The following is a 13,597-nucleotide window of genomic DNA, read 5'->3' as shown; positions in this document are numbered from 1 at the left end:
TGGCAAATTTGTAAATAAATAAACAATTTTGTCTAGTCAACTCTATTAAAATCGTGATTATTTAGAAAACGAATAGCTAAAAAGTGAAATAACTTTTTCTAGTTTTTTGTTTTAGATTTTATAAAAAAACAATAATGAATATGCCCTAGGGTTTTAGTTTTAGTTTTAGTTTCTATCTTCCACCTATTATATATTGAGGTGAAATGCTGCGCTAGGGACAATGGGAGTGTATTGTTGTACAATATATAATTTATTTTATCAAAAATGAAAATCCATCAATTTACATAATAATTCTGTAATGTATCACATGTAATCATTTTCACAAAATTTGAAACGATAATTATTATATTTTTCATTGTTTCCAATACCCAAAAAATAATTAAATTTACAGTATAACTTGATTCGGACGTACAGTTTATCCGAATAAAAGAACAGTCCAAACTAATAGTCACCGATTCAATCACAAAATCATCAACTATCGTCAGACGTTACGCGATCGAGGAATATAAATATACATACACCCAAAGAGGGAGCCCTAGGGAAGAAGCAAGTTTTCAAATAGCAACAAGAGAACACAATTGGACAAAAACACACATGAAGAAGAAGAGCAAGAAAAGGATAAAATGTGCTGCAAAATCAAAGGGCTTACATTGTTGTCTAGTGGAAGATAAGAGTGACCAAGTAAATGTATGTTTTTTTTGTTTATATTCCAATCTTTTTTAGTCTTACCTCATCTTCTTTAACCTCTTTGCATTGTACTTCCCCAATGGACCACAATGGTTGGCCCCCTTTATTTAATTTTTCATTAGAAATTCTCCCTATAAATAGCACCCACATTTTTCCATTTAATTCACTTAAAAATTGTACCAAAGTTAGTACTTAACACATATATAAATATATACATTTTCAATCAAGTTATATATAAACCTACTTAGCATATTTTTTTTTATATAAAATATGTCTTCATCATGCATTATGAGCTCAAATGAGAGCATAGTGTTTGATCCATCCATACAAAACCAACCCAAGTTACCAAAAGAGTTCATTTGGGCCGGGTTCGATTCGATGCAACAACAAGAAAACAACAATGATATGCTCAATGAACCATTGGTAGACTTGGATGGCTTCTTTAGGGGTGATGAAGAGGCCATCAAACATGCTGCTGAGTTGATCAATAAGGCATGTTTAACCCATGGGTTCTTCCAAGTAACGAATCATCGAGTCGATTCGAGCCTCATTGGAGCTGCCCATGATCAAATGGATGGCCTCTTCAAGTTGCCATTGGATAAGAAGTTAAGGGTTCAGAGGAAGAAAGGAGAAATGTGGGGCTATTCTGGTGCCCATGCTCATAGATTTTCTAAACAACTTCCTTGGAAAGAGACTTTCTCTTTTGGTTACAATTATGTTGATGATCATCAAGGTGGTAATAAGCCTATTGTGCTTGATTATATCAAATCTTCATTAGGAGAGGACTTTGAATATGCAGGGTAAGTTGGTTTTAAACTAATTACGACGATGTGACATATATACTTTTAAGTTAGTCATTGTAAAAGTTTGACCATTAGTATCTTTAAATATCGAGTAGTAAAGATTATAATTAAGTTGATATCATATAAGTATTACATGTTAAAACTAATATGCAATACTTTATCTAATAACACTTATAGTTTTTTATGCACGGTAAAAATATGTGGTTAAAGTAATACATAGATAGTGTAAAAGTCAAATTATTGCAACTGATTTGAGAGAACCAGAGTATATATAGACATATATAGTGTAATGAGGTTAACTTTAGTCCATTTAATTAATTTAAAAAAAATATAAGAGAAACTAATGTAAAAAATAATATAATGCTAAAAAAATCATGTTGATTTTAAAAATGTACAACAGATAAATACGGAGTATGATTAATAAATGGAGTATGTGTATGACTTTATGACTAGTTATAAGTATATTTTACATCTTATATCAATCGAAAAGCTAGAAATTGGTTGTAAAAACAATCATGCCCTACCATTTCTAGTTTCATAAAAGTTGGTTCACTTGGGAAAAAAAATACTATATAATAATCTGTAATAACTCACAACAGTGATAACAAGACTTATTTTTTGTTCAATTTCAAATAATGGTTTTCAGATTTCGAATTTTAGAGATATAATAAACTGATAACTCACAAGTCACCATGTGTCCAATACGTCTTAATCACAAAATTTAAATTATAACAATAATAAAACAACGTAACGTACTCTTACAATATACCATTTGGATGTTTTAATTGGTTAAATGTAAAAGTATGCTTATCCGATACTATAGTCATTATCATTAATATTTCATATATTTATATATCATGACTGAACATCGCATTGTATATTTGTATGTACATTAATATATTTACGTATCCGCAGGTGGGTGTACCAAAGATATTGTGAAGCCATGAAGGATCTCTCTCTAGTAATATTTGAGCTACTAGCAATAAGCTTGGGAATTGAAAGACAATATTTTAGGAAATTTTTTGAAGATGGAAACTCACTATTTAGATGCAACTCATACCCACCATGCAATGAACCAAGCCTAACCTTTGGCACAGGCCCGCATTGTGACCCGACTTCTTTGACCATTCTACACCAAGACCAGGTTGGTGGCCTTGAAGTTTTTGCACACAACAAATGGCAAGCTGTTCGACCTAGACAAGATGCCTTCGTTATTAACATAGGTGACACTTTCATGGTAAACATTTCATCCGTTCTTTTTAAACTGCAACATGCATATGTATGAACTTTTTATTCTATATATGTCCAATACTCCAATTTGACTCGACACATGAGAAAAATTCATGAATCCATCCATTTTCTTTTGTTGCTATAAGGATAGACATAAGTACTCCAATATAACTTCTTAAATCATAATTTTTCTAAGTTTATAATTGTTTGGACTATGACATGATTTTTGGAATCACATCAGAAGATTTATACTCTAAGTAGGCCATATCTAGTACATTGTGAACGAATCACCAACGTAGTACTCTGAATTTATTTAGGTACACAATTTGCCAAGTTGCTTGGATAATATTGACTTTAACAGTAATTGATTTAATTACATGGCTGAGGCTTTCTTTTTTTCCATTCAAATAATTTGAGCTTTACACTATACATAAATTTTTATGACCTCCTTGACTATTAGAAATTTTATATATTGCACAATACCCAGTTAATTTAATTGGTAGCATAAGTTTTATTATTATAAACTCGTACATACAATATGTACGAGTATATAGAAATGAAATACAATAATCTATCATAAAATGTAAAGATTTACTGACTTAATTGGTTAAAGCGGCCTTAAAATGTACAATGTTACTCAAAGATCAAATCTCATTCATGCTCTTTTTGACTTTCTCTAAATTTATAGTTAATAATATGCGCCGTATATAGATAGATACTCGGTGACTCAGTGTCTCAGTACGTGTACACATATGTATGTATTAGGGTATTAAAAGAATTTTTTGAGATGATCAAAGTATTCACCGACTTAAAAAGATGAAGTTTAAGCAAAAGATTGGGCCGAAATTCTGTCATAATATGACCAAATAGACAGCTATGATTATTTCCTGTACTTTTAGATTATTGATGAGTTACATAAATTTCATGTATAATTTAACCTGAAAAAGAGAGCTACCTTTGTTTTTATATATATACAAAAGATATATTTTTAGCGCATCGTATGATTGTAAAATTCTGTCAGATCATATGATAACCTGAGGGATATTGATTGTAATTTTTTTTTTTTTTTATCTATTGAGTTTATTATTGATAATCAAATCTAAAAAAGAGAGCTACCTTTGTTTTCATATATACACGAAATATATTTTTAGCGCATAGTATGATTGTAAAATTGTTTTTATGCATGTGTAGGCATTGTCTAATGGGAGATACAAGAGTTGCTTGCATAGGGCAGTGGTGAACAAGAAGAAAGAGAGAAAATCATTGGTTTTCTTTGTGAATCCAAAAGAAGACAAAATAGTGAGGCCCCCACAAGATCTGATTGATAGAGAAGAAGGGACAAAGTCTAGGAGATACCCTGATTTTAAATGGCCTCATTTGATGGAATTTACCCAATTTCATTACAGAGCTGACGTTACTACCCTTCAAAGCTTTTTCCAGTGGTTACCCTCTTCTAATTTGCCTTAATTTTTTACTCTCTTTTTAAGCTACTAGGCTCATAATTAAGTACAATGTAAAATAAAATGAAATGAAGTTAGAGAATATGTCTTCTCGTTTTGGTTTGTACTAGGCTCATGTTTGTATGGTGTGCGTGTACTGTTATATTCGCATTGTATAATAATTAAAAAAAAAAAAAAAAAAACGTGTTGAAACCTTTTATCTTTTTTATTTAGTAGGTAGGTATAAGTAAATTATTTTACCGAATTATGTCCCTTTTATTATCTGTTTGAATTTGCCACCCATGTACTATAGTAATATACTTGGACCAAGAGGCTTTTAGAGGTGCTTTTGGTTTCTTTACATTGATTTTGTATGCAATTGCATTAATGTGATTAACGCGGGGTTGAATTTTCTATATATGTCGTGCACATTCTATATATATTGGGTATATACTTGCACTTCTCTTATAAACACAAGGGGAATTCTTAGCAGTAGCTTACTCCTTGGCAAAAGGGAAAAACCAAAGGAGTGGTGAGGTGCTTCATTATCTAATGTTGGGTTAGTGTGGCACAAATTTCATAAGCCCAATTAATTATATCTGAAGTTATTCAAAAATTAAGAAAAATCTTGTTTATTGAGAAATTGATGGAGAATTGTGGAAGAATCTTGAATTTGGTGAATGGTCATGAAGATTCTAGATTTATGTGGCAATTTAAAAAACATATGTGTAGAATTTTTCACACACTTCTTTCACCTCCATACGTCACCTATAAATAGTGGTGTTGGGTATCATTTGAGAGCAAGTATCTATATACATATCTTCCAATACTTCGATGCTATACACTTTATGAGTGTCCCTCCATACTCCATTCTTGTAATACACACTTATTATGTGTCTATTTGTTTACTACTTATCTTGAATTCATCTATCTCCTAATAATTTTATTAATCTCTACCTCTTTTATTTGCTTCTCAACCTCTCTCTAAACTCTAATGAATAATTAGCGTGCTTCCTAACCTCTCATGTCCACTCTCTGTTGGGCATACCTGCACTAAACACTTAAATGGAAAAAGCCAAAATTTGTGATAAAAACAACTTAATAAAACCACATAAAGAAAATAGTCAAATTTAGAGTGTCAATCTATGTCAAAACATCTACTATTAATAAAACAAAAAAATTGTACAAATCAAGCATGACTAAATAACCAAGAAAACCCCAACACGTCTTATCTTGTTATAAGTATGTACTAGTGCACAAACCAAGAATTCTATGAATAGACCTTTAACCATGTCATTTTGTACACCAATTAGTAGACCAAGATTACCAACGGACCATACTATAGAAGAAATGGTGTAAAGTTATTAAATCAACTGTTAAATTTTAATCGTAAAAAATTCATTTGACAATAAACTTTATTAATACTATATGAACCTGGAATAGAAAAATAAAGGTTTTAATTTTTATAAATACCTTGAATCTTTATGAACACCATAATTCTAAATTGTTTGCGTTAATCAAAATATATAGCTCACTATACAAGGATTCAGAAAGATAAAAAAAAAAACAATGAAAAACTAATCAATTATAAATTTCAATCTTTGTAATAAGTATATGTGGTTGTTTCCCTCATATATATATGTTTATACTATATTGCTATGTATCACATTCTATTATTCCATAGTGAAAAAAAATATAAAAAAATAAACAAAAAAAAATACTAAAAAGTTTAAGAACACGAATTCAAGAGCAAGTTACTTTCTCTTCTTTACCAATGGCCAACTGATGAATCAATTTGATCTTGATGTTGGTAATTCTTTTGAATAGAACTTGGTGAGAAGGGCAAAGAAAACGGCTGCTCCGGTACCGGAAAAGATGGTTGAGGAAGTAACAATGGGTTTGTAGAAGAATATATACTAGTAGCATAAGGTGACAACCCTTGATCAACTTGTTGAAATTGGTCATGGTGTTGGTGGTGTTGTTGTACTAACCTTTGATGATTATGTTGTTGTGAAAATTGATCATTTGATCTTTGTTGCTTAGGAACATTTAATTTCTCCCCTTCAAACTCTCTATACTTATTAAGGTACATTTTTAAAGGATTCACGTAATCCTCGAAACCAAGGGTTGTTATAGCCCATATAATATCGTCCCCATTGATAGTCTTCCTTTTTTCTCTTTGGCATTTGTCCGAAGCTTCCCCCGTGACAAAGCTTATAAACTCGGAAACACATTCTTGAACGGTCTCTTTCGCGTCCTTAGATATTTTTCCACTTTGTGGAATAACCTTTTTCATGATCCTCCCTACATTCGCTATAGGGAGAAACCGGTCTTGCTCTTTATTACTCGTGTTGTTGTTGTTATTGTTGTTGTTGCTGTTGTTGTTGTCGTCGTTGTTGCTATTGTTCTTAGAACAAGGGCTATCCGGGCTTTCTTGTTTGATTCTATCTTGCTTGATCCTTTGACTTTCACCATCCATGTCTATACAATTTTATTTATTTTCTTATTTTTGTTTGTTTACTTGTTATCTTTCACAAGTATTAATTATTTTTTTATTTGAGAAAATTGAATTAGTGATAATTAGGAAGGAAAATAATATAAGAATTGCTGGGTTGTGAATAAATGGCAAAAAAAAGCAAAAAAATAGGCTAGTGAAGTGGTAAGTGTTTGGTTAATTTTGACCGTGGGACTCGCTCTCTTTTAAGAGCCCTAATTTACCTATTAATGTTGATAAAACAGCATTCATATGACCTAATTTTAACTTATTTTTGTTTTTGTGTAGTTAGTGTAGCATTATTAGATAATTTACTAGCCGTACTTCCGTACAATATGTAAGATTATGTAGACATTTGAGGCAAGATTTTAGAAGAATAAAAGAAAGGCATGCAATTCAACATGTAAAGGATATGCATAAATAATGTTGTGCTAATTTAATCCAAAACATTGTGTCAAACAAAAACTAAAAAAAAAAATAATAATCCAAAACATAATATTCCTCCGATTAGTGTTATGACTGTTGTCTAAAATTAAATAGTCTATCTTGCACTCGTACATTATTATTAATGAAGAGTATCATATTTTATCAAATGACATCAAGAACTGGAAAAAGTTGAAAGGATAACATTTCACTATTTGAAAATATATAAATTTATTATAGTAATTGAATTTACCACAAAGGCACAAATATTTGCGTTGATGTCTAAATGAGTTTATGAAGCTAGTTTTTGACAAAACGCTAGTATACAACTATATAAGTATATTTTATTTCATTCATAAACTCTAAGAGAAAGATACAATAGAGTCATTTCAACGTGTTTTAATAAATTAATGGTAAATGTATATAGATCGAGATACTTAAAAGGCGGGAAACTGATGAAGTATACTTTTGTCTTCTGCGTTCCTTTACAAACAAGCAAGTCCAAAATTAAGCAATCGGAACCCATGAGTCAGGACCCAAGAGTTCATTAGCTGTCAGTTTAGATCCAATTTTATAAATATGATTGGATTGGATTTAGATCCAGATTTGGCAATCCTTTTGTAGTTTTGTGTCCATATTCTTGATCAAGTGGACCAGCTAAAAGTATAATAATAATTGGGCAATTATGTGAGTAATTTGTAGTAAGATCAATGAAAAAACAGAGTAAGGTTATAGAATTTTGGAGGTTATTAGTAGGTTTTCAGACATCTTTTCATGTTGCTCCCCATGAATTTAGAGATATCAGCCTGCTAATAATGCAGGAGCAGAAATTAGTGCCTCTGAATACAAAACCCCGAAAAGGCCTACAATTTCATGGCTGTAGATTAGCAAATGCAATTAGTGATTACAGAATGAAAGGCGTTCGAATTCAACACCACACTCCCTATGATTGTATCTTGGATGGACAAGTAGAAACTTTCATTCAGACCATATCAAAAACTTGCAAAAGTGCAAAATACAAAGAGCCATGTAGGAGCAGACAGAGCTCAGTTGAAAAAAAAAAAAAAAAAGAAAAACAAATGTATCACAATTTACGCGTTAACTTTTAATATAATGCTTACAATACTATCCAGTATGACACAGAAACAAAATTATCAACATTTACGCAGAGTTCTGTGGCTATATGCTAGCAGAAAATCAATATATCCTCATCATGAAACTAATATAATGTTACAATTAACCCACTAAGGGTTTGGGGAGACGAGACCTAAACACCAAGAACTTTCTCTATTTTTTTGAAGGGAGGGGGGAGCAAAAAATTACAGTTTGATACAAAATGCAATTTGCAACTATTAAATAACTGAAAGAATACCTAATCAAGTAATCAAAATGTGTGGCTTGGAGATCCTTTCCGGAGACCAGATATCTTACATGAGAGCATATTTTAAGGTCTCTACCTCTTCGGGCCGCCAGTTTGTTTTCTGGGCACACAACAAACCTTCCTTGTCCTTGGAATAGGTCATCCGGATCTCCCAATGCATAGATCTGAGCATTGTCTCCAACTCATTGATGGTCTCAACGTTATCACGCACAATGATCTTACCTTCTGGTCTTAAGATCCTATCAACCTCCGCAACCAAGGCTCGCATGTTGCACCTATAGAATTCAGATCACAAAAAGGTAATTCAGAGTTAGCATAATCACATCAGATAAGTTTTATGGTATGATTAGTACTCCTTAAATTTGACTCATGGTACATACTTCTTATTAATTTTGGAGAAGAGATGATCGGCATGGAGGAGGTCATAAGATCGAGGATAAGTGTTAAATGACTCGCACCAATCATGATAAATCCCAAACAGACCACGTTCATAAATTATAGGAAGTGTATCGGGTGAATCTACTGTCACCACATTCATTACCCAGAGTTTCAAGTCTCTCAGAGCTGCAGCAAATCTGTCAATAACAATAGTATTATTATGCACCTCACAAGAGAATATCATAGGCAAAAATTAGATCACAGTAAATGAAACATACCCTCCATAGACAGCTCTCATATCCATCACATTTCTCACATTGGACCAGCTGATACCCATGCCATTAAGATATGTCGAGCTAACCACACGTTTCCAGTGCTCATTATCTGCAGTGAAATCCTCGGGTGCTGACTTACCATAAACACCAACCTGGGAACTAGTTAACCAGTATGGTGGTTTCTGCAGCCTGGCAGACCATTGCTCTGGCCACTGAGACCCACGTTCAGTTTCACCTTGAGGTACTTTGTGCATGCATGATTGTAAAGGGACATTCCTGCAAAAGTTCAAAGTGAACATTCTAAGCTGGGAAATTCATAGCTACTAATATGATGCATATATCATACTAATGTCTAAATAGAGTCAAATTCTTACTACAAACATAATTACATAACCTAATGCAAAGAATCAGCAAAGTCCAGTTCCATGCACTGACAATGGGGAAAAATCACTTGGACAGTTGGATGAACCCTAGATCCTCTCTCAACTCTCTTTTGTTTTTATAATTATTTTCTTAACTCTCCAATTATTTTTTTACAAAACTTTCTATCATCATAGCTAAAAAGGTTGAGGCATTTGTGTCAAGGACATACTCTGTGACGTAAGAAATTTAAAATTGAAGTGATATTTATGATAGCATTTATAAAAGTTGACATCAACAATAGAAATTGACGCCTCAGCTTTGTAAGCTACGATGCTCAAAAGCCTTGTATAAAGAATATAAAACAACCTGTTTTGTTAGAAAATCGAAAGTTACTAATTGATAAATTTTATCACTAACTTTGTGTATCCGGTGTGTGATTCACTTGTTAGGGATAAACGAGAAAATGAATAAAATCCTACTCGTCAATATGAATTTAACTTTGTATCCTTTTTTAGTGGATGGATTACATGTTGGGCAACTGTAGTGCAATTAAAAGCTTCTTTTTTTTTCCAGCAAAATCATATTTTAGTGACAGCAGGCGTCAAACTCCGTCCCTAAAATGTATTTTGGTGTCGTGTTAAAACAACTCCAAAACCACATGGATCAAATTCTGGATCTGCCACTACCTAAAATGATCTTAGGCATCCCAAAGATAAGAAGAAAATAACTAAGACGACAAAAAAGAAGAAGAAATTACCAGGCAGCATTACGATCATCAGATTGCTCACACAATGGGGGTTCATTCTGCGACCTCTGTTCATAACACTCATTAGAAAATGGCTTTTGATATATTGCTATACCAACCCCATTCACTGTATCTTTCTCCTTCTTAATGAGTTTCCAGCACAATTGTTCGGTCAGTTTAGACATGGCTGTGAATAAGAAACATATAATTTGGCAAAATTTCAAAATCAATTACTAACGAGGAACAAAGAGTTGTAATGTTAAAATCAACTGCGAAAATCATTAACTATGAACAACACTGATTCATAACTTACCATTCCAAATTTCAACATCTGCTTCAAGCTTCTGATATATTGGAGTGGCAGACCATACAAAGTAACCTCCGGGACGCAGCAGACGGTTTAGTTCCAGCAAAAGTTTCCCCCCTGCAACACAATAATTTAAATAATTATACTGAATTGCTGAAGTGAGAATATGGTCAAACTCCAATACAGAACATCTGCCTAAGAGAAATCTATAATTTACAAGACAAATATGCTAAAACTACCTTCTGCATGCCATGGAACTCTACACCTAGCACAATGGACAATATCAAAAGCAATCCCAGGAAAGGGCAGTCTCAGTGTTCCCATCACAGCAGATATGGCCGGAATCCCTCGTTCAAGAGCAAACTGCACTTGAGCTTCATGTTCATCTTTTGGAGCCAATGACATGGTCAACACATCTTTATCAAAAAGGAAACCTCCAAAGCTGGCAACTCCACATCCAACATCCAGCACAACACGTGAACGTTTCCCCCATGCAATATCAGGTAACATCTATGGAAATAACAAAGATACAGCAATAAGCAACATGGCAAGCATGACACTAAGGAAGTTAGGAAGGTATACTCATATTAACTACATTTTTTTTTCTTTCTTTATATTTTTTTAAATGCATTGAAGGCACCCCAAGAGCAAGGACAGTTCACATAAAGTTGTTCAAAAGCAAAATGGAGGCTCACTTGTTCAATGAACTCGATATAGTGAAGAGCTCCATGCTTGAATTGAGTTCCGCCACCAGGGAAAGTGAGGTACTCGCCGCTAACTTTCACCCAATTCTGGTGCCCCTTAATCTTCACTAACTTGGTGTGTGGAACATTAGCATACCAGACCTGCAGAAACACATCAAAATAGCCCCTTTTAGCAAAAAAACAGAACAGAAAATAAAATTGCACAGTGATGGCTGCATGTTGTCTACCTTTTCCCTGCTTTTCGGCCACTCAATCGGTCGCTTATAACCTTCAGGGAGAGGAACAAGACAAGTGGGAGGCTCAGTAGGACAATGTCTTTCCCGATGCTCATAATGCTTAGTACTCCTCAGGTGATGGATTGCATCCCAATTATCAAGGCAAGGAATATAATCTGGCCCAGCAGTTGTGTTACAGAGCTTCCATGTAAACTCTTCCTGTTGGCTTGAGGGAGTTTGTTCTTCCTTTACACTCTTTGACTCAGCAGCCTGAGTTGAGAAAGAACCATTCTGGGTGGTAGACTCGTTAAGAAGCTCTGACTGAGCCGCAGAAGGAAAGACCTCTTGAGAACCCTGTTCTTTTGCTTCACCATCTTCCATCTTGCTACTTTCATCAGATTCATTTTCTTGTTTTTGCTCCACCTTCTCCTCTATTCCACCTTCCTCTTTCTTTTCCTCTTGCGTTTCACTAGGACTCTCCTCTGACTTCTTCTCATTCTCATCTGATTCTGATTTACTCTCACCGGAACCTTCTTCTAACTCCTTCTTTTCACCAAAATCATTCCCATCGCCATCCGTCTTTGTACCCTCAGTTCCATCTTCTTTCTTGGATTCCGAGCTTTCTTCTTTCACTTTATCATTTGATTCACTCTTGTTAGTCTCCTCTGACTTGCCTTCTTCAACCTCCTTTGACTGCTCCTCTTGCTTTTCCTTAGATTGCGTCTCATTGGAGCTTTCATTATTGCCCTTCTCCTCCGAAGGTGACTTAACACTACTGTCCCCTTTAGTAGCATCCTCGGGCAAATCACCCGGATTGTCCTCAAACTGAGGGGCAGGGCTCTCATTGTTGTCTTTCACTACATCCTGTTTCACCTCAGTTTTTTGCTTTTCCTGGGGCACATCTATGTTAGGAGTTGAAATATCCGACGATGACGACGTCATCATCCATACCCCAACCAAGCAAAGAGCTACAAAAACCACCACAGTCACCGTGGAACAGTAGCTCGAGGACGGTCTTTTTGTATCAATCCTCGTATACCTCCCCGTCGCCATCCCTTTAATTCTTTTTAATCAAACTTTTACTAATCCTGTTTCAATTATAACAAATCAACTTAGATTATCATAATTCCAACACCCTTGTGTACTTTCAGTCTTTCACACATTATCTTCATTGCATCAAACTACTCCTATCACAAAATTGGAGAAAACCCATTCGATATTGAATCATATTGTATAAAATTCCATAACAACCAAATTTTACACTATAACATACACTACAGTCACCCTAAAAATATATTAAAACAAATTGTTGCATCAATTATAAATCTTATCTTATATTACAATCAATATCAGACAGACCAATTACCAACAATTTCTATAAAATTCAAAACCATAGTTTATAAACTAAATTCCACTAATTACGCAAGCTACACAGATCCACTCAAAAACCATCCAATTATGACATAATAACATCGAAATCAGCAATTAACAGCTGAATCATCATAATACAATAAAATCAACAGATACCCAGATCGTAAATTATGTTCAATAATCATAATTTAGTACAATTATGCACCAAAAAAAATTCAAAAAAAAAACATAGAAGATCTAGGGAAATGGGGCGTACCTGATTGGATCTGGGTAGGAAAAAAAACTATTATAAAAATTGATTCATACTATAATTTTGTCTCTCTAGTAGATGAGAGAGAGAATGGAAGCTGCTAGTGAGTGTGTGAATACTGAAGAGCAGCAGAAAGGAGATAAATATAGGGAAATAATTCTGGGTATTAATCTAATTTTATATTAATTAAGATGGGATTATTGATTTTTAATGGATGATTTAATAATTGATCTGGGGTTTAAGTTTTTGAATCGGTTGAATTTGAATGTTGGAAGAATTTACAAATATTGTTGAGGTTTTTGGGGTTTTGATGGTGATAATGAGGGGGGAAAAGGGTAAATAAAGGTGCCGTAAATTTGCAGAAAAAAGGATTAGCCAATGTAGGAAAGTAGGGAATTTTTCGTTGAATGCAAGTAATTGAATTATGAATTTTGAAGTAGGTTAAAAAATTACTTTCCAACTTGCAAATCAAGTGGATAAGTTGAATGGTTGAATATTTCTCAATAAAATTAACCTAATTCGAATTAGTCAA

The 13,597-nt window shown here is 33.6% G+C and overlaps 3 protein-coding genes across 3 annotated transcripts; 1 reads left to right on the top strand and 2 right to left on the bottom strand.

Annotated features, from left to right (window-relative positions):
* The first annotated feature begins 873 nt into the window (after positions 1-873).
* LOC145605104 (gibberellin 20 oxidase 2-like) lies at positions 874-4,521 on the top strand. Its single transcript, XM_081661123.1, has 3 exons — positions 874-1,487; positions 2,406-2,727; positions 3,912-4,521. The coding sequence occupies exons 1-3, from the start codon at positions 958-960 to the stop codon at positions 4,185-4,187; spliced, it is 1,128 nt and encodes a 375-aa protein (XP_081517249.1). The 5' UTR covers positions 874-957; the 3' UTR covers positions 4,188-4,521.
* Positions 4,522-5,786: 1,265 nt separating this feature from the next.
* LOC145606265 (uncharacterized) lies at positions 5,787-6,638 on the bottom strand. Its single transcript, XM_081662292.1, has one exon. It carries the CDS (start codon positions 6,636-6,638, stop codon positions 5,928-5,930), a length of 711 nt encoding a protein of 236 aa, XP_081518418.1. The 3' UTR covers positions 5,787-5,927.
* Positions 6,639-8,158: 1,520 nt separating this feature from the next.
* LOC145603556 (putative methyltransferase PMT26) lies at positions 8,159-13,319 on the bottom strand. Its single transcript, XM_081659481.1, has 9 exons — positions 13,072-13,319; positions 11,457-12,532; positions 11,221-11,370; positions 10,765-11,035; positions 10,532-10,642; positions 10,231-10,405; positions 9,114-9,386; positions 8,838-9,032; positions 8,159-8,732 (listed from the first exon to the last, which is right to left on the bottom strand). Exons 2-9 carry the CDS (start codon positions 12,495-12,497, stop codon positions 8,504-8,506), a joined length of 2,445 nt encoding a protein of 814 aa, XP_081515607.1. The 5' UTR covers positions 12,498-12,532; positions 13,072-13,319; the 3' UTR covers positions 8,159-8,503.
* Positions 13,320-13,597: the final 278 nt, after the last annotated feature.

The sequence above is a fragment of the Chenopodium album genome, chromosome 22 (assembly GCF_948465745.1).
Source record: "Chenopodium album chromosome 22, dcCheAlbu1.1, whole genome shotgun sequence".
Taxonomy (NCBI): Eukaryota; Viridiplantae; Streptophyta; class Magnoliopsida; order Caryophyllales; family Amaranthaceae; genus Chenopodium; species Chenopodium album.
Note: the sequence above shows the minus strand (reverse complement) of the source record. Positions and strands in the feature narration are given on the sequence as shown.

Coding starts and splice junctions, on each gene's coding strand:
- LOC145606265 (XM_081662292.1), bottom strand. CDS start 6,638: ATGGATGGTGAAAGTCAAAGGATCAAGCAAGATAGAATCAAACAAGAA.
- LOC145605104 (XM_081661123.1), top strand. CDS start 958: ATGTCTTCATCATGCATTATGAGCTCAAATGAGAGCATAGTGTTTGAT. Junction 1,488..2,405: donor GAGGACTTTGAATATGCAGG/GTAAGTTGGTTT, acceptor ACGTATCCGCAG/GTGGGTGTACCAAAGATATT. Junction 2,728..3,911: donor ACATAGGTGACACTTTCATG/GTAAACATTTCA, acceptor ATGCATGTGTAG/GCATTGTCTAATGGGAGATA.
- LOC145603556 (XM_081659481.1), bottom strand. CDS start 12,497: ATGGCGACGGGGAGGTATACGAGGATTGATACAAAAAGACCGTCCTCG. Junction 10,406..10,531: donor AGATGTTGAAATTTGGAATG/GTAAGTTATGAA, acceptor TCTTATTCACAG/CCATGTCTAAACTGACCGAA. Junction 9,387..10,230: donor GATGATCGTAATGCTGCCTG/GTAATTTCTTCT, acceptor GAACTTTTGCAG/GAATGTCCCTTTACAATCAT.